The 25,999-nt window shown below is 42.7% G+C and overlaps 1 protein-coding gene across 1 annotated transcript in view; it reads right to left on the bottom strand.

Annotated features, from left to right (window-relative positions):
* fras1 (Fraser extracellular matrix complex subunit 1) overlaps positions 1-25,999 on the bottom strand; it is a 290,358-nt gene that overhangs the window by 110,022 nt on the left and 154,337 nt on the right. Inside the window, exons 18-20 of the mRNA XM_041998958.1 lie at positions 16,707-16,847; positions 14,539-14,685; positions 2,518-2,673 (exon numbers count right to left, since the gene is read on the bottom strand). Of these exons, the coding sequence (XP_041854892.1) occupies positions 2,518-2,673; positions 14,539-14,685; positions 16,707-16,847 (444 nt within the window). The remainder of the gene's footprint in view (positions 1-2,517; positions 2,674-14,538; positions 14,686-16,706; positions 16,848-25,999) is intronic.

Genomic DNA, 25,999 nt, shown 5'->3' with positions numbered 1-25,999 from the left:
AGCAATATTTTCCCCAAAAAAAAATGACTAAAACATAGTTAACAAGAAAAATAAAGCGGGTTTACCCCATGATCATCATCTTTGTCCTCCATTTTGGAGTTTGATATATTTGAATCAATGTAGTTTTGAACAATGCCATGAAGTCACATGACTTTCCTACCCCCCTATATGAAGATATAAGAGCTGATTTCTGGTGAGCTAGATGCACATTTGGTGCTAGCCACTAAGGCTAGCGCTGTCTACCGCTGTGTACCGCTGCATGTCCCACTAATCAGCTCTGAAGTCGGAAGGAAAGTCTCTGGAACATCGTCACATCAAGCTGTCACCTGTTAGCTGGGACGTAAAGTCATTCACTGCCTAAAACTATGAAGGCACTAGCAAAAAAGCTAATTATCAGCCCGTTAGCAGCAGCCTGTAGCGAAACAAACTAGCTTTAATCCCAACATTTGAAATATGTTAACTGCAGATACTGTGAAGTACTTTTGAATTTTCACGGTTCTCTGGGCATCATAAAGACATTTTCCATGCAAGTTAGCATAAGCCCTGCACGTGTACTGAAGCATGGTAGCATAGCTTCTATGCTCTTAAACTTAAGTTTGAGACAACACATACTACTGTCTATGACCTATCAGCAGTGGGATTATGAGGAGTTCTATGGACTCAAAACTGATTAAATACTTTGTCCTTGATGGAAAAAAGTCTTTTAAGGTCACATTCAGAGTGTATGAGTAGATATGCTAAGTTTTCACTTGCATTTATCAAGGAAAAAAAAAGAAATTCTGAGGCCACATTCTCTACTACCCGCACACATGCACAGCTTGCAGTCTGCTCTGAGTACAAGCAGTCTGCTCTGAGTACAAGCAGTCTGCTCTGAGTACAAGCAGTCTGCTCTGAGTACAAGCAGTCTGCTCTGAGTACAAGCAGTCTGCTCTGAGTACAAGCAGTCTGCTCTGAGTACAAGCAGTCTGCTCTGAGTACAAGCAGTCTGCTCTGAGTACAAGCAGTCTGCTCTGAGTACAAGCAGTCTGCTCTGAGTACAAGTACAAGCACAGAAATGACAGAAACACCAGAAAAACACTGATTCACCGTCAGACCTTCATCAACACAAGGACGAGTGAGAAGTTACCAAAAATACTTCAACAGTGATGTTGATGTTGAGGTCAGTGATGAAATAAGTGTTTGCTGTTGATCACGGTGCTTTTATTTCTTTCTCGCTTGCATGTTTTATTGTGTGTGTGTGTATGTGTGTGTGTGTGTGTGTGTGTCTTGGGCTCAACTAAATGAGCATCCCGAGCTTTTGCTCTTACACCCTGGAGCCTCCTCCCCACACTCTGGATTTCTGTATGCATGCAGCTTTGCAGCAGCTCTCTGTGGACGCTGATGTAGGCTACTAACATGCTGCTGAACTACGATGAGGATGGTTATGTTAACAAGCCAAGAGGAGGAAGATGACATAACTACCGAGGCTGAGCAGCACAGGGAGAATACAGAGACAGAACTCTGGTTGATGAGATAAGAAGGACTCCAGGTAATGATCACAGTAGTTAAGAGGATGAGGATGTATGATAATAATAATAATAATAATAATAATATTAATAAAAAGATGAAGAAGAAGAAAAGAAGAAGAAGAAGAAGAAGAAGAAGAAGAAGAAGAAGAAGAAGGATTGCCATCTGAAGAGTAGCACATGGATAATTAAATGATTAGGAGAAGAACAGGAATGAATGATTCAAACTAAACCTAGAGGAGGATGATCATGAGGATGTGATGATGAACAGAATGTTGATTACTTCTATAACAAAGAGTACGGTAACAGCGAGGAAGGCTCTGATGATGATTAGAGGAATGATAAGATGAATGAGGATGATGACGGTGTAAATGAGGACTGTGGGGATGCAGATGAGAGTGATAACAAGAATGGTGATAATTATGCTAATCAGCAGGATGAGGAATGAGGTGCTAATGATGCGGAAGGTGTTGCTGAGGATGCTAATGAAGAAGATAAGAAATGGAAGACCTTCTCAAGCCTCTGCTGTGGATTTAACTGGTCAGACATGAAGACCAGCTTCCTCAAACTTAACAAATCCTCTGATCTCTTGAAGCTTTACATATTTTATACCTGAGTTTGAGAAAGCTAACAGTGAGCTGGGAAGAAATTTGATGATTAGGTTGGTGGATCAGCATCATAACAGGAAAAATAATAGTTTATTATTATCATTATTATTATTATTTTTTTTTTATTATTACAAACTGACTGGATTGAGACTATCTAATGAGGGGCTGGTGGTGCAGTGGTCATTGACTCACAGCTGGAAGGGTCCTGGTTTTGACTCTTTTTTTGGGACTTTTTTGCTTGTTGTTACCAGGTTAGTAGAGAAAAGGGAAGCAGATGCCTACAGGTCACAGCTGAACTTCATTGTACAGACCTTTAACAAATGAATAAAACATTAAACTGGGCTATGGTCTGACCTCTGGGTATCTGGGCTGAATGTACTGTAAAAGGGTGGGCGGGTCCTTACTGATGCAGGCTCCATGCCAGCTGTAACGGCCTGGAGGACAGTGAGAGACACAGTGATCGCCCAGCAGCCAGGTCCTCGGAGCTTTACACCACAGACAAACGCTGCCGATGCCCGTCTGGATGTCTGCGGTGCAGCGCTGGCAGTCGGAGCTGCACTCTGCCAGGATAGCACAGAGAAAATAAGGCGTACATTAATCATAAAACACATAGATTAAATTTTTTTTTTAAAAAAGGAAGTTAATTCATCAACACATAATGTATCATATTTGATAAATAAAGAACTATTGCATCACTTTATGGTAAAATGATCTTAAACCTGTCTTCTGCCCCCTGGTGGACACCTTTGTAATACAATAATTTTGACATCGCGTAAACCAACCTCTGCATGCATCTGCACAAATTCTTATTATTATTATTATCTCTTACAACTATCATCTTGAATATTTAAATGACCTTTGTTTGATTATTTTATTATCATTATCCTGGCTATTCATTTAACTTTTATTACACTTCTTTTTTTCCTGTTTTTATTTATTTTTTCTTCTTTGTCTTGGATAATAAATACATATGGTTATATACCTAACCCTTGTTTGTTTCTATTTGCATCCTACTGTCTGTCTATGCAGTTTTGGATGTTTTGTCTACTGTAAATTATTTAATTTAATTATGTTTAACCAAAAAGTTTATTTTGAACAAAAGCAAAAGAGCTTAAAATATTGCAAATACAATAGTCTACAAATACAACAGTAAACAAAACAAACAAAAACATTTTATTTAACTTTACTTTTTAACTTTTAGAGTTAAAAAAAACGTAGAAACAAGCAAAAGCTTTTCACGTCCTACCACTTTTTGCTCTAATTAACCAATAACTTTACACCCCAAATCACTGCAGCGTCTTCATTTAACACTTTAACACAGTCAGAAACAAACATAAAAAACAACAAACATAAAGAACAATATGACCAACCCCTCAGAAAACACACCGCTCATCTTCATCGAGTCGAAACATTTAAAAAATGTTTGTCCTTAATTCCTTTTAAATCGTGAGATATTTGTACTCAGTTTGATATTTTCATCTAATCCAGTCGCCCCACAGACAGAAACATGCTTTAATTGTAGCACAAGATCTTAATTTATAATCCCCCCGTCTCTCCAGATGAGAGCATCAAGTAAAGATGAGCACAGAATAATTATACACATGTATTATTCATCCTAACGCCACTATAAAGACATTTAATCTAAAAACACCCAAGTTTTTTATGTTATTTATGAGTTAATTAATCCAAATTAATTGCTGATCAATGTCAAATATTAAAAATGCAATTCAGTTTTTTGTATTTTCTTTTTGTAAAGTGGGATCTTATCGTCCTGTAGATAAGCGCTATCTCTTTCTGCCCCCACATCCACCATGATACCTACAAACAGACCCAGAGATGAACCCGGCGATAAAGACCCCCGCGAGGTGTTTTATCAGACGCCGTCTGGGTTGTGTCTGTGCAGAGACAACCATCAGCAGCAGGAGGCGGAGCATCAGGGCTCTGCAGGTGCAGAGAGATGCTTTGGACAGGTGAGGACAACCGTTAAAGACATGCCTGCTGGGGGTGTTGGGACAATAAAAGCATCTCTTCTGACTTTGTTTGGGCTTCAACAGAAACTACCAGAAAACATGAATGTTGGAAAAATGTCTGACCTCCTGTTCATTTCTATCCAATACAAATAAAACCTTGCGCCTTTAACTCCCTGCTTCATGACGTTGCTACTCATACACTGCTTTTCTTTGTACTTTCAGGGTCTTATTTTCTGTTCTAAAAGAAACGGTGCTGGAAGGTGCTTGTACCAACAAGTCAGTCAGGCCCTTGGGAAAAAACCTTGTTTACATTTCGTCTCCAGTCTGAAGAAGCAGAGATCTGAGCTTTAATCAGCACAAGCGAACAGATGGGATGCTGACCTTTATTGTTTCACGCTATTTGCATTTTGGCTGCATATTTAAAAACCATTCTGAGTAAACACAACAAAAAACAGTTCAAAAGCAGCTGCCAATCAGACTTCAGGTTGAAGAGGAGAGAAAGAAAGTGGAAAATGACACATTCCATTTTCAGAATCAGAATCAGAATCAGAATCAGATTTATTGCCAAGTAACTTTCATTACAAGGAATTTGTTGTGATTTGACGGTGCCTACATATAAATAGATAAATATGAACCATAAAGATATGAACAAGCCAACTGAACATATAACATTAAGACTGAAAAACTATATAAGAGTGGAAATAAAAATTATGTACATAAAAATAAATAAGAGTAAAGTAGTGTATTTACATTAAATGAAATGTGCAGTCTGTAGTATAAAAATAAAAATGTACAAATTGAAGTGACCAATGAAGGGGGAGTGTGTTAATGCGTTGTCAGTCAGGTAAGTCTTTAGGTGAGTTCCAAAGCCTGATGGCAGAGGGGAAGAAACTGTTTTTGTGGCGGGAGGTTCTGGTTCTGATAGACCGCAGCCTCCGGCCAGAGGGGAGAGGATCAAACAGATGGTGTCCAGGGTGGGAGGGGTCAGCTGCTATCCTCCCTGCTCTCCTCAGGGTTCTGGAGGAGTAGAGTTCTGGGAGAGAAGGAAGGCTGCAGCCAATCACCTTTTCTGCAGAACGTATGATACGCTGCAGTCTGCACCTGTCCTTGGCAGAGGAAGCAGCGTACCAGACGGTGATGGAGGAGGTGAGGATGGACTCCACGATGGCAGTGTAGAAGTGGACCAGCATTGTCCGTGGTAGATTGAACTTCTTCAGCTGCCTCAGGAAGTACATCCTCTGCTGAGCCTTCTTGATGAGGGAGCTGATGTTCAGCTCCCATCTGAGGTCCTGGGAGATGATGGTGCCCAGGAAGCGGAAGGACTCCACAGTGTCCACTGGGGAGCCACGCAGGATGACAGGGGAGGGGGGGGGCTGTGCTCTTCCTGAAGTCCATAATCATCTCTACTGTTTTGGAAGCATTGAGCTCCAGGCTGTTCTCGCTGCACCAAGCCATCAGACGGTCAATCTCCCATCTATAAGCAGACTCATCCCCACCAGAGATGAGTCCAATGAGGGTGGTGTCGTCTGCAAACTTCAGGAGCTTGACAGACTGGTGACTGGAGGTGCAACTGTTCGTGTACAGAGAGAAGAGCAGGGGAGAAAGAACACAGCCTTGTGGGGAGCCGGTGCTGATCGTCCTGGAGTCCGAAGTGTGGCTTCCCAGTCTCACGCGCTGCTTCCTGTCCGACAGGAAGTCTGTGATCCACCTGCAAGTGGTGTTGGGCACGTTGAGTTGTGAAAGCTTGTCCTGCAGATGAGCCGGGACGATCGTGTTAAATGCGGAGCTGAAATCCACAAACAGGATCCTGACGTAGGATCCTGCAGAGTCCAGGTGCTGGAGGATGAAGTGAGTGGCCAGATTTACAGCATCGTCTACAGACCTGTTGGCTCTGTAGGCAAACTGTAGGGGGTCCAGGAGTGAGTCCGTGATGGATTTGAGGTGGGACAGAACCAGGCGCTCAAAGGATTTCATGACCACAGAGGTCAGGGCGACGGGTCTGTAGTCATTCAGTCCTGTGGGTCCTGGTTTCTTGGGGACTGGGATGATAGTGGATGCCTTGAAACATGCTGGTACATGGCATGTCTCCAGTGAGATGTTGAAGATGTCCGTGAACAGAGGAGACAGCTGGTCTGCACAGTGCTTCAGGCAGGCTGGAGACACGGAGTCTGGCCCAGCAGCTTTGCGGGGGTTCTGTCTCTTGAAGAGCCTATTTACATCTCTTTCAAGGACAGAGAGAGGTGATGGTGGGGGGGATGTGGGGAGGGGGCACTGTAATGGTGAGAGGTGTACAGTCTCTATTGTGGTGGTGGTGGTGGGGGAGGGGCTGGTAGGCTGGAGCCGGTGTGAGGTGTGGTGGGGGGAGGTGTGAGAGCTGTCCAGGTGGTCTTCAAAGCGGCAGTAGAAGTCGTTGAGGTTGTTGGCAAGACGTCGATCGTTAGCAGCGGGGGGAGCTCTTGGCTTGTAGTTGGTGAGCTGCCTGAGCCCCCTCCAGACAGAAGCAGAGTCGTTAGAGGAGAACTGATGTTGGAGCTTCTTTGAGTACAGCTGTTTAGCATTCCTCACCGCCCTGCTGAACCTGTACTTGGCCTCTATGTACTCTGCTCTGTTGCCACTTTTGAAAGCCTTTTCCTTTTCAGACCTCAACTGTCCCAGTCTGGATGTGAACCAGGGCTTGTCATTATTATAAGTCACCCAGGTGCGTGTTGGTACACAGCAGTCCTCACAGAAGCTGATGTATGAGGTTACAGCTTCTGTGTACTCATCCAGACTGGTGGAAGCAGCCCTGAAGACATCCCAGTCAGTGCAGTCCAGACACGCCTTTAAGTCTTCTGCAGCTTCACTAGACCACTTCTTTGATGTCCTCACCACAGGTTTAGAAAGTTTTAGTTTCTGTCTGTAGGAATCAGGTGGACCATGTTGTGGTCGGAGTGTCCCAGTGCAGCGCGGCTGACGGCGTGATATGCGTTACTGACGGTAGTGTAACAGTGATCGAGAATGTTCCCCTCCCTGGTAGCACATTTAATAAACTGTTTGTATTTAGGCAATTCCTGACTGAGTTTGCCTTTGTTGAAGTCCCCGAGGACAATAACCAAAGAGTCCGGGTTGGTCCGCTCCACTTCCAGTATCTGATCGGCGAGTGCGCGCTGTGCGTCCTGCACGTTGCACTCCGGCGGGATGTAAACACCGACCAGAATGAAGGAGGCAAACTCACGTGGGGAGTAGAATGGTTTGCAGTTGATAATAAAAGTTTCCAGGAGGGGAGAACAGTGCCGTTGTATCACTGTTACGTCGTTGCACCAGCCAGCATTGGTGTAGAAAAATATTTTGCAGTGTTATCCGTGGAAAGAGCGGACATCTTGGAGCTCCTTTAGCTTTGATTCCGCGAGCACTCGCCAGGGCCATGTTTTCATTTCTGTTCATGTTTTTGCTGAGGTCTTGAATCACTTTTCTTGACCATCCAGCGTCTTTGAAGTGGAAGACTTTCCTCTCCTGAATCTCCTCAGCTACACGTGAACCAGGTGGTCCTGAACGTATCAGTCTGAGCCGTTAGCGCTGTTAGCTGCCTGTTAGCTGCCTGTTAGCTGCCTGTTAGCTGGCCTGTTAGCTGCCTGTTAGCTGGCCTGTTAGCTGCCTGCTCTGTTAGCTGCCTGTCAGCTGGCTTGTTAGCTGCCTGTCAGCTGGCCTGTTAGCTGCCTGTTAGCTGCCTGTTAGCTGGCCTGTTAGTTGCCTGTCAGCTGGCCTGTTAGCTGCCTGTTAGCTGCCTGTTAGCTGGCCTGTTAGCTGGCCTGTTAGCTGCCTGTTAGCTGCCTGTTAGCTGCCTGTTAACTGGCCTGTTAGCTGCCTGTTAGCTGGCCTGTTAGCTGGCCTGTTAGCTGCCTGTTAGCTGCCCTGTTAGCTGCCTGTTAGCTGGCCTGTTAGCTGCCTGTTAGCTGCCTGTTAGCTGGCCTGTTAGCTGGCCTGTTAGCTGCCTGTTAGCTGGCCTGTCAGCAGCTCCAGCAGCTCTGCAAAGCTGGAGTCCTCCATGGTGCTGTCAGCTCTATGATGTACACTGACTTCAGTGAAGGGGACCAGAGGAGCATTTCTGGCTTAAGGTGGATTTAATGTCGAGTGGAAAGAACTGCCGATCAATTCCCAAAAGCATCTTCCAGTCGCAGACCACAGCTAGCTGTCCCGTTCCTGGTGGGAGGATGTCTGAGCTTTTCTTCTCCCTCTCTGACAAATGATGCAACCTTGATGGTTTTATTTGTTCTTAGGGGCAAAGAACTGGTTGTGCTCCACATGATCTCAATATCTCTTTACTATGACTCTAGAAGTATTTTGACTTTCTCTAATGTCCTTAACTTTGCTAAAAACAAAACAAAACAAAAAAACCTGTACTCCCCATGACCAGCTCTTTTAAAGCCCTGAGAGCGGACGTTTCCATCAGGCTCATTTAAACCACTTTAACAAATATTTTGACATCTCTTCTAACAGTTTTTGCCTGCTTGCAAATTTCTAAGTCGCTGACTTCAGCTCAGCCTGGGAGAATATTGCTGCCCTTAGAGAAGCTTTTCTTTACTTCAACACAAATCTCCCAAACATGGCATCTGTCCAGGTGCATCACCGTCTCCTGAAGTAGCTCCAACTCCAGAGTACAAAGAGAAAAGAAAAGAGCTAAGGTTCGTGCTGCCATCTCTCAACCACTTCTCACGTCACATCACTTTAAGACCAAACACATATCAGCATTTCTCTTGCCAGCTCTCAGCAGGCGATCCCGCTCTGATCGCTGAACAAATGGCTCCACGCCGGAGACAAGATAACTCAGGCATCTGGGATTATTGACTGCACGGACTAAAACTGAATATAAAACTAAAACGGTATTGATTTGGCCCCTCGGAGTCTCTCTTTATAGCATAGTTACCATTTTTGAAGTACATATAAAAGGTATGCTGCCGTTATAAATGAACAACAGGCATCCTGTGGGCTGGATTCAAATGAGACATTATCCTATAATGCCTTTTTTCTGCTTCTTCTGCAATAGAAACTGTTAATGAGACTCGTTCAAGAAATTCAAGCCTGATGTTTTTCAGATGCTTGCCTCCCTGTGTCTTCATGCAATCTGAAAGGGAATAAAAGTTGTTTCTCAAAGCAGTTTCACTCATAATGGAACCTGAGTGCAAGGATAGTTCAGAAAATAAAAGTGGGTCATCATTTTTAGTAGAAGTTAAGGGCATAAACAGAAGCAGAGCGCTGCATAGAGAAAACTGTGTGGTCCAATAACATTATTTTCATCCGGCCCTGCTTTTGTCCAGTTTTTGTCTTGATCCACAGCTTTGCATCACTTTTCATCCACGTCGTCTTTTCTGTAGATGCAACTAAAGAAATGGAAGCAAAATGACAGCTCTTATCTGATGGCTTTTTATGTATGAATGATTCCAAAAAGAACATTTCTCTAAAAAGGTACAAGGATTGGGTTGTAAAGAGCTGGAGAAAAAAGTAACGTTCAGAAAGCCCGAAGAACCGTTGCTTAAAACAGTCTAAAGATTTAACACAAAGTTCGGCTTCTTGCTGGATTCAGCTGTCCATTATTAGCTGTTAGCTGATCTATGTTATGTAAACGCACAGTTTAACCTGACAAACAGAAATAAAAAGTAAAGCTGATCAAGTCCAGAGCGTGTTAAAATGCAGGCTGAAGCTTCTGATTAGAGCAGCACAGAGGCTTTAGCTTTAATTAGCGATCTGCTCGTTCACTTGGAAAACTGAAGTGGTAATTATAAATGAGATCCTTTTGCAGATGAAGCAGCAACTATCTTCGCTTAAAGCAAGTCAATTAATTCTGTATTTTTCTTCCACCCCTACAACAGCTATTTTTAGCAGTTTGAAGCAGGAAATGTCTGCAGGGCACGAGAGCCGGATCAGTTACCATGTTAACTACTGAAGATGCTAAGCTGTGAGTTTTGATGCCTAAAGAAAGACATGGACGACCAAACCATAACAACTTTGCCTTTGTTCTGTCTCACTTTCTGCCTAATGTCACAGCATCAATCATACAAACACAGCAGCCACTTTATCAGGTCCACATGAACATTGACACAAATATCCAACCAGCCAATCACATGGCAGCATGTAGTCATGTAGACATGATGAAGATGACTTAGTGAAGTTCAAACTGAGCATCAGAATGAGGAAGAAGGAGGGTTTAAGTGACTTTGAACGTGGCATGGTTGTTGCTCTGAGTGTTTACTGGGATTTTCACCCACAACCATCTCTATGGTTTCCAGAGATGGTCTGAAGAAGAGAAAATATCCAGCGAGCAGCAGATGTCTGGACCAGGATGCAGGTGCTTTACATGAAACATTAAAAGCGTCACAGCGTCAAAGAAAACATTCAGAAGTAGTAAAAGGCAGCAACAAATAGCAAAAATCACAATAAAATCATAAATTACATTAAAATGATTAAAAGCAAGATAAGTTAAAAAGTTAGCGTTCAAATTTCATGGATTTAAAAATGTCTACGTTTGCTGAAAGTTTAATCTCCACTGGCAGTTTGTTCCACTTGCAGCATAACAGCTAAATGCTGCTTCTCCATGTTTAGTCTGAACTCTGGTCTGGACCTTCGTCTGGACTCTGGTCTGAACCCTCGTCTGGACTCTGGTCTGGACAAGTTGACCAGAGTCTCTGGATCTAAGAGCTCTGCTGGTTTATATTCTCTGAACATATCAGGTGGATTCTGGGTCCGAACCGTTCTGGGATGTAAACAATCAGAAGGGATTAAAATCTGTTCCGTGACTGACTGGAAACCAGTATAGAGATTTTGTAACTGGTGTGATGTGTTCAGATCTTTTAGTCCTGGCTAAAACTCCAGCAGCAGCATCTGGATGAGCTGCAGATGTATAATTCTATTTTTAGGAAGTCCCGTTAAAGACCGGTACAGTTTTCCAGGCTACTGGAGATGGATGCATGGAGGAGTTTCTACTGGTCTTACTGGGAGACTAAACTTTTAATTCTGTTGATGTTTCTGAGCGGGTAAAAAGCTTTTAGTGACAGCCACAGCTCTGTAGCCTGCACAGAAAGGAGAAAAAACAACTGATCCGGGGTTTTTTATGTAAGTGTTGGTCTATCAACATGTTTCTATGGTAATTCCTGTTTCCAGTGAACAGGTCTATTTCAAGCTTCATGCCTTAAATTATGGCAACAGCACTATTAACACACTTGATGAATTCCTGCGAGCTCTCAGAGAAATTGTTGCAGAAACAGTTTTATTTGGACTTTACAGGGAGGAGACCTTTCTTTGTCTCTGCATGTTTACTTAAGAACGAATGACTTCAGAGGAAGAAGGATGGAGGAGGCAGCAAGTCAGCTTGTTGTTTGAAACTCAAACACGGTTCTGGTGTAAAATCAGATCAAAGTAAAAAGCAAAACTAGTGTAAAGATGTGGTTTATTTTTTTACATCTTTAGTTTGACCTAAATCTTAAGTTTGGAGGTCTGTAGCTACTGATTCTGCAGCAAGCTGCTGACCTTTCTGCACTATGAGCCTCAGCCTCCGCCGACCCTGCTCAGTCATTTTATGGGGCCTAACACTTCGTGGCTGAGTAGCTGTCGTTCCCAATCGCTTCCACCTTGTTACCATACCACTGACAGCTGACTGTGGAATATTTAGGAGTGAGGAAATTTCACGACTTGTTGCACAGGTGGCATCCTATCACAGTGCCACCCTGGAATTACTGAGCTCAAATTTGTCTTACTTTGCTTAGAGAACGCCTGCATATATCAGTCAGAAATATGTAAAACAGATGGAGCCGGAAATGTCGGCGTCAGTAATTTGGTCAGATGCAGTCCACAGTTTTCAGCTCAGTTCTGCAGCAGGACACAAGCTGCATCATTCACACAACAATCTCAAAGAAAATAAAGAGCAGGGGAACAACATGGACTTTGTAATGTAGATGGATTGGATGTCCATGCATGCGCAGCTTTGGCTCAACTAACACAAAAAATTCTATAAATACAGCTGTGATTGAGTCTGGTCAATCAGGTGGGTGGTATTAAAGAACGATATTTAGTGGTTTAAAGATTTTGACAAGACTTTAAATATAAAAAATCCCCCAAAAGGCCACATTTACCAAGTAGTGAGCTATAAAATCCTGTTATTTGGCCTCTACAGGGTCCAATTACATCTGATTTTTTCAGATATGTTACGTCATCATTCCCTAATTTTAGCAGCCTGGTTGATTCAGAGTCGTCACTGATATGGAATTCTTACAAAAAAAATAGGATGAGCTGCAGCAACTAACTGGTATTTATGGAAACGTTTCCATTAAAAGGTGCGATACTCTGAAAAAGATCTGCCCCATTGATGAATGTGACATCTTTTGGATGTATTAATTACTTTTGTGTCTTGTGGCGGACATGGCCTGCTGGTTTCTGGAAACATTTGAAAAATAAAAAAGATTCATAACTGCCTGTGAAACTTAGCAAAAACAAGTATGTGACAGAGTGCTGACGCTGTCAAACAGCACTGGAAGAGAGACTTCCACAGCAGGCAGCAGGGAGGAATATTGTGGGAATGATGGACAGCAGGAAAATATGAGGAGACAGCCAATAGAGAGACATCTGCTTCTGATGGATGCTTTCATATGAAGTCATGATTCAGAGCAAACTCCTCTTCGCCTTAAGAGGTTATGCAACAGTGACAGCGCTGCTGGTTGAAGGTAATCCGAGGCTGTGTGTGAAGATGTGTGAATGCATGATAAATAAAGTGTGAGACAGACAAAAATGCGCAGATAAAAAACACAAGATGCATACAGGATGTGTGTGAGGAGCAGAATTAAAGCTCAGGGACTGTTTTGTGTTTGCACATATATACTGTATGTGTGTGTATGTGTGTGTATGTGTGTTCTGGCCATGCAGAAATGATGACCCCAGTATTTCTATGGCCCAGAAGTGCCACAAGGCATCTTTTATTTAACTAGTTTGGCTGAGCTTTACTCATTTGAGATCAAGTTGTGTGTGTGTGTGTGTGTGTTTAACTAATCTGCTTGCAGTGTGCAAGCCTGCAGTGTGTCTGTGCACATAAGTGCATGTGGGCTGAATTTGATCTTGGTTTCACAGCTCCAGTGCGTTTCATCAGCAGTAGTAATTAAAAGTCGATGTGTCTGTCTTCCCCTCAGATTCTGTTTACCCTCTCTGCTATCGCACCGCCTGCAGACCCCACAGGTTGATGTTGATCTAGGTGTTTACTGCCTGCAGCTACAAGCCTCGGTGTAAGACCAGACAGAAATCTCAAGTCTGATGCGCAGATTAACACAAACAATTGGCTCATTTCTTTGCATCACTGAGATTTTAATCCATGCTTTCATCACAACTCGCTTGGACTATTGTAATGCACTTCATGCTGCAGTCAGACGACGGTTGTAGGATTCATTTTAAAATCCCGTTTCTTTTTAAACGTCTTCATGGCCACGCCCCTCAGTTTCTGTCCCGTCTGCTCCAGCCATACGCCCCTCCCGTCCCTAAGACCAGGCGGAAGCTCAGAGGGAACCGTGTGTTCTCAGTCACACCCCAAACTGTGGAATGATCTACCGTTGCATGGACCGATCCACGTCCTGTTTTTAAGTCTTCTATTAAAACACATTATTTAGCATTTAAACTCGGACTGAGAACCTTACCTCCTAATGTTGTGATGTTTTTATTATGTGTTATGATGAGTTTTCAGCTTTACTTTGGTCGACAGGGCTATTTTTAAAGCGCTCCACAAATAAAACTGGATTGGTTGGACAGGTACATCTCATTTAATTTTCCAGGAGGGTTGAGGTAAACAACGGAACTACGTCTACACGTCCTCCAAGCTTGGCTTGTTTGCGTTTTGTCTTGTATTATATGCAACACATTTAACCTGCTGAGGCTAAATAATGCGGGTGCAGAGGTGGGAGGCTTCATAAGCAGAAGTAACAAAAAAGGTTGGATTTAAAAAATTAAATTTTTTATTTCACTATTTATAAGCTTAATTTAATTTAACATTAATTTTATTTAAGTTTACTAAATGTATATAACTTTATATATATTTATACATAAATTAAATTAAATTAAATAATTTTTTTATTTATAATTATTTGGTCTAAATAAAGAATCTGAAACATCGTATTTCGCTAGAACTTGGCGCCATTAGATGCAACAGAAACAGGTTCAAACTAAGTTCAGTGAGTAAATGAAGAGGAATAACATGTTTTATAAATGCATGCAGGGCTGTAAGTACAGCTTTGCAAAGAGCAGAAGGTTGTAATACCAGCTGCTTCAAATGTCCAAATTTCCACTATTCATTCTCCATCAGGAGGCTTTTTATCCTTCATTTAAAGTTTGTCTGGATAAATCAGCATATCAATCCTTACAGCATCAAATTATCCACCAGTCAGTATTATTTCGTATCGTAATCAAACTTATGTTTTACACCCCGATTATTTACCCAGTCTGACTTACTGAGACACTCTCCAGAGGCAGAGTTGAGGAAAAGCCCGTCTTGGCAGCTCGTCCTGCAGTAGCCATTCTGCAGGAAGGCCAACGGGCTGCAGGAGGTGCAGTCGGCCTGGGAGGGACCAGAGCACGTCTGGCAGGATGGATGGCATGCTGGAAGTAAAAGACACATGCGGTTACATACAGCACATGAAACCCTGCTGTTATAAACCTGAAATCGTTTTCCAGCCTCAGGCTGCAGCTTTATAAGATGGAATAAACATAGGTATCAGCAGCACTGGTTCCTCCAGCAGCTTCCTTCCAACACCAGCCAGACTGAGACTGTGCAGAGCTGTTCAAGCTCTTTAGAAACAGATGCTTGTTGGAGTTGAGTTGATGCTGTAAAAGTGGCTAAAAGCTCAGCGGCGCTGCAGGGTTGATGGTAACACTGCAGCTTTGTCATTACCAGCCACCCTTTTTATGCTACGCAGTCATTTGAGTCGTTGCTGTTTAAGCTGGTTAATTTAATATGACCTAAACAACACACCGCGTCTTACTGGCCTCATAGTGCCATAACTCTGGAGTAAAAGTTCACTCTCATCAGGATCTCTTCTAATGAGCTAATTAACAATGAAGGAGACAAGGCCAACGAGCAAACATGGCCCATTTATTTCAGTGTCCCGGGAGGAAATGAAATCTGAGCCTATTCTTCTTCTGTCTGTCCTCATCTGCCATTTCAATTACTCCACCCACGTTGGGAGTTAAAACAACGACATTGGCTTTGGTTTATAGCAGGATTTTATTTTCCTAAAGATAAACAACAAAATGTGCCTGCTTTAAAGGAGCCAAAGACGAAGCAGGTAAATGGGAGACAGAGACAGAGAGACGTTATCTCACCTCAAATGAAGTCCAAGACGGTAAACCACGGTGAGGTAATGTATGACAGATTAGAGCAAATGGATTTTCATTAAAGAGGTGGATCAAACAGGGGAAGCAGGTAGGCAGAACAGCAACCATAAGCTCTTGTCAGGTGTTAACACGCTAATGTACTAAGATGAGTTAGTTTCATTCTACGGGTTTCTGATGTGACCATGATGCTTCACACAGTTGCTGCAGGTTTGTCGGCTGCATCCATGATGAGAATCTCCCGTTCCACCACATCCCAAAGCTGCTCTACTGGACTGAGATCTGGTGGCTGTGGAGGCCGTTGGAGTCCAGTGAACTCATCGTCATGTTCTAGAAAGCAGGTGGAGATGATCTGAGCTTTGTGACATGGTGCATTATCCTGCTGGAAGTAGCATCAGAAGATGCTCCACTGTGGTCATAAAGGGATGGACATGGTCAGCAACAATACTCAGGTAGGCTGTGCTGGTTAAACCAGGCCACGTTGGTACTAAGGGGCCCAAAGTGGACCAAGAAAATCTCCCCCCACCATTACACCAGCAGCAGCCTGAAGCATTGATACAAGGCAGGATGGATCCATGTTTTCATGATGTTTCCAGCAGATTCTGAGTCTAGCATCTGAATGTGGAGCTGAAATGGAGACTCATCAGACCAGCAACGTTTCTCCATCTTCTATTGTCCAGTGTTGGTGAGTGTGTGTGAATTGTAGCCTCAGTTTCCTGTTCTTAGCTGACAGGAGGCACCCGGTGTGTCTTCTGCTGCTGTAGACCATCTGGTTCCAGGTTGGACGTGTTGTGTGTTCAGAGATGCTGTTCTACAGATCTTGGTAGGAACCAGTGCTGATTGGACTTCCTGTTGCCTTTCTATCATCTCCCACCAGTCTGTCCATTCTCCTCTGACGTCTGACATCAACCAGACTTTCTGATTCAGACAACTGCTGCTCTGGATATTTCCTCTTTTTTAGACCATCTCTCGAAACCGTAAAGAATGACCAAGCCTACATGACTAACAAGCACTATTTGTGCTAACAAGCAGTTGAACAGGTGGACCTGGTAAAGTGGTGAGTGTTTATTGAAGCGTTCTAGAAACACTTTTCATTTAAAAAGAAATCTTATTTGGAGACGAACATCTAAAAGTTTGGCTTATCGCATCTTCTAACCTTGATAATAAAGACAGGGGGGAAATGGACCATTTGTCCAGGCCATACCCCTCAAAGCTCTGATTTCATGCCCATTGTTAGAATGAAATGACACCTCCAGTGTCTGCAGGAGTGCAGTACTACATTGTCTCACCTTGGCATTGGTTGTCCTGGCTGAAGAAGTCTTGCGGGCAGGTGGGGACACAGCGGCCTTCGTACAAGCTGGACGGGGACAGACAGGACGTGCAGTTGTCTGCAGACGGTCCAGTACAGTGCTGGCAGGAGGGATGACACTCTGAAAAGGACACACAGAAGAAAAACAATAATAAAATAAGATGTTCAGTTTAAACTGTGCTGCCTCACAAATCTCCACGACCATCAGGACAATAAAGTGAAAAATAGAACCGGTCTACTCTCTTTTCTTTACTCTTATAGAGCATTTCTGCTCAGTGTGTTGAAAGGGGATTTGTTTGTATTGGTAACAGACCTGTCAATCATCCTTTTATGAGCTAAGAAGCAACCGAGGATGGATGACTAAGTAACTGAAAGGACGTCTGGGTTTATCTGACTGCTGCTCTTTTCATTGTAAACAGAAAACAGAAGCTGTTGTCTGAACTGAGACCAGTTTATGTCACTATTCCAGTCATCCTGCTGCCACTTCAGCACATCTTACCCATTCATGTGTTTGTATTTTATGGAAGCTTTTCTGCCAGCTCTAAGTAATGCAACACCCAGATGAGACGAGCTACCAGCTTCCCCACCCAGAAGTCTGTGTTAAAGGTCCCATATTATGCAAAATTCACTTTTTAATGGTTTTGGAACAGTCATACTGGTCCCCCCGCATGTGTAGGAGACCCGTAAGTGTGAAACTCTTTCAGGCGCTCTCTCTCCCCCCTGCTCCACCTCTAGGGAAGTAAGCGCTGAAATGAGCTTGTTTGAAAGCGTGTACGTTAAGACGTCATAAGGGACAATAACCACTCCCCACAGAGCGATGGACCCGTCTACCGGCTCTCAAAGCCCGCCCTCTAAAAATCACCTAGCGCCCAGTGTTTTTCCCTCTTCGGCAACCCTCGTTAGCGGACATGGCTAAGCGACAGAAGCACTGTTCTGTTTGTGGCTGCATAAATGAACACGAAAACGTTTTTTTACTTCCATCCACTGAACCCACGAGGACTGAGTGGATTAATTTTATTTTTGGAGGAAATGTACCCGGAAAACTTCCAAAGGTTTTGCATGTCTGTGGCCAGCATTTCAAAGAGGACTGTTTCCACAACATGGGGGCATGGAAAGCAGGCTTCGCCAACCGTTTGAAGCTGAAGCCAGGTTCAATACCAACTGCCCGTGACACAGCTGGAGAGGTAAGAGCTGGCAGTTATTTTATCGTTTCGGCCTTATTAGTCTGATAGCTTGAAAATATATTAACCTGTCAATCACCTCATGACGGGCGATGCGATGGGCGGAGCCAACAGCTGAGCTGCTCCACCAGGGTTCCGCCCACCATAAACGGCACATTTCTGAAGCTGCTAAAAAGAGGGAGGTGAAGAGAAGCCGCTGCACTCAAACTGAGGGTCGATTTGTCCATACCATGGCGGAAATATTTCATTTAGATATTAATGAATGGTCTCAGATTGGGAATAAAGTGTATAATATGGGACCTTTAACACCAGAGTTAACACACCAGTAATGGCTTCTGAAGAACTCTCCTGCTTCCTCAGGGCTCCAGACTAACTTCTAGTGCTGGGTGATGCACCAAAGGTTTTAATTTGGGTGTACCAGCAAATAATTTTTACAGCGTTGCTCTTAGGAGCATATATTGATCCATTTTAAGGTCTTTTGATCATCACACATAGACACTGATGGATATTTAAGTTATTGTGAACAATAATGAGGTTAAAAAACAAAGCAGCGCTGACATTTAGCAGAGCTGTCACAAAATCATTTCAAATGTGGGAGTGACCATCTCACAAGATCTGTCCTGGTCTCACCACATCAGTGAAGGAGGCCAGATGGCGTCTGCACCTCCACAGACCACTGAGAGACTTTTAGCTCCTACTCAAGCTGCTCAGGAACTTTTAAACCTACATTTTGTGAGGGAGCAGTGTGATGTAAAACTTCCTGGCCCTTCAAAGTGTGGTCTGTTAAGCTAAGCAGACCATCAGAGCCATCCATCCCAACCTGCAGGACAAAACTGATGAGGTTGCAAGCTGAGGCTAGAATCCTTCAGTCCAGCCACCGCCATCAGGACCGCGTGCCTGAGAGGATGGAGCCAACAAGCCATTCGCCTGCTGTCATCATAGCTGAAACCTTCTTTTGTTTTTTTAGATTTTATGGACAGATCATAATAATAAACATCAAGATTAAAACCATCAGCGGATTGAAGACACATCTCCTAATTATATATCCACTCAGTGTGGTTGAGAGACCTGAATCATCTATTCCCTCTCTCATCCCTCCATCCTCCCCTCCCTCATCCTTCCATCATTTTATCTTCCTGTCCCTCAGTTCCATTCATGCATCCCTCCATTTTCCTCTTCATCCCTCAGTCTTCTGTCTTTATATCTTTCATATGAAACCGAACCCTCACCCTGACTCACCTCCTCTTCCTCCTCGAGATCTACAGGTTTCTTCTGTCCTATTTGTTTTATTTTAATAAAAAAGTTCTCTAAATGTTTTATAATTCTATATTCCTGCCGTCTCTCGGGGTTTTGTCTGCAGCTGCAACGTTCCTCGTCTTCAGTTTTACTCTGGATTATTTCCCCCTCCTTGTTGCTCCCCTGCACCCTCCACCCACATGACAGCTGCCCTTTAACAGGCCTTTCATGTCTGCTTTGGCAGCATGAAGACAAATAGCTGAGCGACGCTATCAGGTCTGGCAGCTGGGCCAAGCCAAGGACTGACTGGTTCAGGCTGCTGGTGCTGCTGGTGGAGGTGGGAACAGGACACAAAAAGGTCGTCACCAACTGGCCAGGAGCTCCAGGTTCGAGCGCATGTGTGTGTAAACTCTACTTGCTTTTCTTTTCTTTTGCACTGATGAAACGCGTGTTAATACGTTTGCCTGGTGTCTGGATTCTCTCGGGGTGCTGTCAGCTGTATCGTAGACTTGTGTACACGAAGCTGGCATGAGCAGACGGCTGCTCAACCTGAGCCAACGCAACAGCCTGTGTTTGGGATTTTGGAAAAAAACATTCACTTTTTGGGAAAATCTGACTGTCAGAGCAAAGACTTTTTAAAGTCAGCTGAAATATCAATCTGACATCCAATCAAAGCCCACCTTTTCCCCTCAGCCCCCCACCGCCTCGCTGTCAGACAAAGCAGCTTTTAACAGGCAAACTGTGAGTTCACAGCTCACAAACATGCCTGCTCATAAACACACCCCATCCCCGACACATGGGACACATTCAGCTCTGCTGCCAAACACAAGCCACGTCTTCATATCCATCCTCAGCAAAGACACACTTAGAGGTGCATCAAACAAAACTTCTGTCAAACTCATTTCATTTTAAGGCGGGAGACCAGAATGATCTGGAGCTTCTTGCTTTTTTATTGCAGCCTGGACCTCTAACTTGTTTCGGGGCAGAGAGAGTGCATATTGATTCCTGTAGCAACCAAAATTCATGGGTGCAGACGGTCTCATCACACATTATCTGCAGCAGAGGCTCAGAGAATCAGATTTATTACTTTGTTTTGTGCTGATAGGGTCATAATTTGAGGTGGGTGCAGTCGATGAGGTTCTGATATAGTTTGGGGCTGTGAGAGCTCCTTAATGTCTCCCATAAATGATCCTCCTGGTACAGTACAAGGCTTATTATCACCCAGAAAAGAGATCTGCATGCGGCACAGCACAAGCTCTGCGGATGGTTGTATCTCATTCCTGTGAAGTGTCTGGAGTGCCATTCATATTGATTCTCCTGTGTTATGATGTGCTAGAGGTCTGTCTGTTTCTAACAGATGCAATTTTCAGGGAATGACAACTGCTTCCAGTCGCAAATATATCACAAAAAAAGTGCCGTTCCTAGTCTGACATGACTGATATCTGCTGTCTACAGCAGAGGGCTCAAACATATGGCGGTGGGGCCAAAACCGGCCCACCAGAGGGTCCAGTCTGGCCCACAGGATAAATTTAGGAGATGTGAAAATGACATATTAACTGCATTTTTTAAATTCAAGTAACTCCAAATTTTTCCACAAGGTTGCATTTCTTATGTTTAAATTTCCCCACTGTGGGACAAATAAAGGAATATCTTATCTTTTCTTATCTTGTTTCATCTTATCTTTTCTTATCTTATCTCATCTTATCTTATCTTTTCTTATCTTATCTTGTCTCATCTTATCTTATCTTTTCTTATCTTATCTTGTCTCATCTTATCTTATCGTTTCTTATCTTGTCTCATCTTATCTTATCGTTTCTTATCTTGTCTCATCTTATCTTATCGTTTCTTATCTTGTCTCATCTTATCTTGTCTCATCTTATCTTATCTTATCGTTTCTTATCTTGTCTCATCTTATCTTATCTTATCTCATCTTCTGTTGCCTCTGAAATGTGTAATACTTGCTTGAATTTCCTTAGTGACAAGGTGGCAGACATACGGCCGCCGTCGCGCCTCCTCCTTCCAACCCATCAACTCTTGCCCTCGTTGGAAAGTTTGAGCCCGTGGCTCTGTCATCCTTAGATGAAGTCGCACGGCATATTAAGGCATCTGGCTCTCCTCTTGATCCCATTCCTCCTCATCTTTTTAAGGAGATCTTTTCTACTGCAGCTCAGGTGGTCGTTGCCGTTATTAACAGCCGTCTGGTGACTGGTCTTGTCCCCTCTTCTTTTAAACATGCAGATGTATAGCCCTGCTTGAAAAACCTAGTGGTTTACTTACAGTTAAGGTCATTCTTGGACCAGTACAGCATCACTGAGGTCTGCCAGTCTGGCTTCAGATCCCTGCGTAGCTCGGGATCAGCTTGATGGAGGGTTGTTGATGATATGCTCCTGGCTACTGATGCTGGAGATTATGTGGTCCTGGTCCAGATTGGACACAGTGGACCACAGCACCCTGTTTGTATTATACTTATTTCACTAAATGTACTCTGAATGTTTCTTTTGATCATGTACAGCACATTCAGTTACCTTATGAAAAGAGCATCTAAATATAATATATATCAAACGATCCCTGCTTTGTGTATCTCGTTTGTCAGGCAGAGCTCAGAAAAGGAGGCGGCACTGAGGTGAAGAAGCATTCTCAGTATTTATAAGTGAATAAGGTCCATAAATGGAGGTAATATGTACGTGGTGGAGTTAAATCACACTCACTGTTATCCTGCATGTTGCTTCATGTCCAACTATTTACACTTTTATACTTCAGCTTATCTTTTCCATCATGTACTTTTGAGTTTAGTTTAGATCTTAGAAACCTTCCATAAATCATACATCTGCTCATCATGTGATGGATAAACAACCTTCATTTGGAAAACAGCCAAATATACTCTTGAATTCTAAGGTTTTATACATCAGGATGTAATTAAAAATAATGAATAATCATGTTAGATTGGTTGAACTGTGTGGAAAAGATCAGCCAACTTGAACAAATGACCTTTTGAGTTTATCATCCTCAACAAATACAAATATATTTTTCTCTCACTGTGTTGAGTCCAGTTTCCTCATCACACAGCTCTGAATCTACAGCACATGCTTGTTGGAGCGTAAAGCGTTAAGGACACCAGCTTTGTGTCTTTGTGTAAACAGAGTTCGGGCTGCATGGTTGGTTCAGAAGCTACATTTGTAAAGTCTGAGGGATAAACTAAACATATGCCACTTAGAGGAATGACTTTCACCAGGTCTTGTGCCACCTGCCAGCAGCTTTGTCTCACAGTGTATTTCATAACTAACACAAACAAACCTGACTCCATCTATATACAGCGCTCTAATATTCCCAACTACGTCTGAAGCCCAAATAACTATTAATGCCCTTCAACCTCGTAGGCCACGATGGACTTTTTTGTCCTTTGAGGTAATTTTTCCCTCAATTTTTGGTAACTATTTTCATTGTGTTACCCCAAAAGGAACGTTTTCATTGTAAGAAAGTGTTTCTTTCGAAGAACTTAAAAGGACACCGTGAACAAATTTAGAAAACTTTCAGTACAAAAAAGTCCTCTTCCAAAGACGACCACAAACATCACACGTTAAAAAACGACGCGGTTTTTATGAAGACTGACTGGATGACGGCGAGTTACGAACAAACAAAGCTGAATTTAATCAAATTCACATTTCACACTTTCTTTGCTCAAATTTCTAAATCAACTCCATTTTTAATCAAAAATACCAAATATGTGATAATAAAAGTTTTAAAATAAATTCGAAGTTATTTACATGGCGATAATGTTTCTTTGAAAATACATATTACATGAAAGGGCTTTTTATGTGTATATGTATATGTTTTTACTTATTTTTAGTACATTTAAGACTATGAATAAAAACAATCCCTGCGCTACCAAACATGCACTTTATTGCAAAAAAACATAAAAAACTAAAGAATCATAAAAATGTTGACACAATGTAAATAAATTGGTATTTAAAAGGTTAAATAATTTGAATAATTACATATTTGGCCTTTTTCTGATTAAATTTTAAATCTGACACTAAACCACAAAAAACAGAAAAAATAACAATTAATAATTTTTTTTGTTAATAATTTTATACCAATATTGAAATTCACCCAAATTATGTTCTAAGGAAAATATTTTTTGATGAAAACAGTTTCATCATGCGATGAAACTGGATTTTAAAGGCTTAAAATAAATTCAATAATTATATATTTGGTAGGTTTGATTATGGCTGACGGTGATTGAGAAGTATGAGCAAGAAAAAAAAAGTTGAAAGTGGTTTTTAGGAAAGATGTTTGTCCTCTAATGACCTGAAAGGTGAAACAGTGAAGCAGCCATCATGTGTAAAAGGATCAAAGTTGTAACGGGGCTTGACCCTCGGACACACCAGCTGTCTCTGTTTGGAGCTGGTCAGACATTTGCTTCCAGACATCTGATAGCTCACCATCTCCAGTCACCTCAAAGTGTAAATGCTGGCGTCAGTGAGTCTCGTGCATGCTCACACATCCTCCTTCGCCTCGGGACATTTGCTGAGGAGATGCGATGCGCCTGATACAATAGACTGCATTGTTCCTCAACAAACACCTGAACTCACTGACACTCCGCTGAGGGAAGCTTTTGTTACTGAGACTGAAGAAAAGACTGAACAACTGCTTCACATGACTATAAGCAGAGCTTTTATGGCCTTCTCATTTATCAAATCGATCTTTGCCTCTATTGTGTTCAGCCAATGAAAGGCAGCTTGGACTGAAAGAACGAGATAACTGAAACAATAGTTAATCCACTCTGAGCTAAGACAAGCAGGGAAAATAAAAGCTTTTCAATACTTTTCCTTTCTAATGGAAAGAGAATTATCATCGTCATGTTCTAGAAAGCAGGTGGAGATGATCTGAGCTTTGTGACATGGTGCATTATCCTGCTGGAAGTAGCATCAGAAGATGCTCCACTGTGGTCATAAAGGGATGGACATGGTCAGTAACAATACTCAGGTAGGCTGTGCTGGTTAAACCAGGCCACGTTGGTACTAAGGGGCCCAAAGTGGGCCAAGAAGATATCCCCCCACCATGACACCAGCAGCAGCCTGAAGCGTTGATCCAAGGCAGGATGGATCCATGTTTTCATGATGTTTCCAGCAGATTCTGAGCCGAGCATCTGAATGTGGAGCTGAAATGGAGACTCATCAGACCAGCAACGTTTCTCCATCTTCTATTGTCCAGTGTTGGTGAGTGTGTGTGAATTGTAGCCTCAGCTTCCTGTTCTTAGCTGACAGGAGACACCCGGTGTGGTCTTCTGCTGCTGGAGCCCATCTGCTTCCAGGCTGGACGTGTTGTGTGTTCAGAGATGCTGTTCTGCAGATCTTGGTAGGAACCAGTGCTGATTGGACTTCCTGTTGTCTTTCTATCATCTCCAACCAGTCTGTCCATTCTCCTCTAACCTCTGACATCAACCTGGTCCAGACAACTGCTGCTCGCTGGATATTTTCTCTTTTTCAGAACATTCTCTGGAAACCTTTAAGTCGCCTTCGTCATCTACATGACTAAATGTGCTGAGTTGCTGCCATGTGATTGGCTGATTAGATATTAGTGTTTGAAAGTTGTTGAACATGCATATGTTGAATATAGATGCATATATTCTACAGTAAAACTGCTCTGCAGATCTTATTGCAAATCTAATTTCTACATGGTGGCTTTTGACTTCATTCCTGGTTGAACTCCAGCCATGCAATCACAGAGATGGATGAATGTGTTGAGGATGCTCTGCAGACGACTACATCTCATCGATTTTTAATGGCCTCTTCTTCCAGGATGATTACTGCTAACATCTTTCCAATCCCAGGTAAAATAAACAAACTTTTCTCTGCTCGGTTGCTCTGGACCTAAAGGTAAACTGTTGAGAGGAGACAAATCATGCTATTAGCTAAAGGACTGAGGGTTCACTTCCCTCTAGATTCCAAGTGATAAAAGACTCATACCTGTTGCTAATGTGGGAATAAATCTGCAGACCACTCAGGTGTGGTAGAAATTATAGAAGTTTAGGATATTTGCTGTAGAACAGAGAATATAAAAGCTTGATTTGTCATGTTAAGAGTTATCATCTTCCAGCTAAATCAATTTTCAGAACAGCAAGCAGTCATGGTGATGCTCACTTTCCCAACATAAAGAACATAATGGCAGAAGGATCTGCTAACATCCATCCATTTTCTCCACCTGTACATCTGCACCTCCGTGCAGCCACCAGTTAGCAGCAAACCATAAAAGCCTTGTTCAGAGCATCCTGCAACCGACATGATCAAAGCTGCTGCAGACAGCAAGGAAAACATCAGCAGCGAAGCTCGCTTCATCTTCAAACTCTCTTCATCTCTTTGTTGTCATAATAAATAATCCGATTTATTACTCAATGCAGGAGAAAAGCTCTAAATGAGCTTGTTCTCCCAGCAAACAGAGCGACTCCTCACTGAGCTTCTTACAAAAGTTGCTTCTTCAAACTGTTAAATGAGGTCTCCACTTAGAGGACTTTGAGAACAGATGGTGCCAAAATGGCCATTTTAAACCTCTGCTAAACTGCCTGTACTAAAACCTCTCGAATTTTGTTCAGCTTCACTTTATCACAGCTGTTCTTTGCAGAGATAATGTTCACATATTTTACTGTGATCTGAATGAGGGGGTTGGACGACGGAACCACTACATCTCAAACTATTTAAACTTCAAATAACTTCACTTCAACTTCAAATTAACTTATATAAATAGAATGAATCCTGCATTTGTCATTTTCATCTTAAATCTTAAAACTTTCAGGAAAATGACCAGTGGCAGGACTGGAAAAGTCCAGATAAACCCAGTTCAAATAAAGAAAAAAACA

Source organism: Melanotaenia boesemani, chromosome 11 (genome assembly GCF_017639745.1).
Source record: "Melanotaenia boesemani isolate fMelBoe1 chromosome 11, fMelBoe1.pri, whole genome shotgun sequence".
NCBI lineage: Eukaryota > Metazoa > Chordata > Actinopteri > Atheriniformes > Melanotaeniidae > Melanotaenia > Melanotaenia boesemani.
Note: the sequence above shows the minus strand (reverse complement) of the source record. Positions and strands in the feature narration are given on the sequence as shown.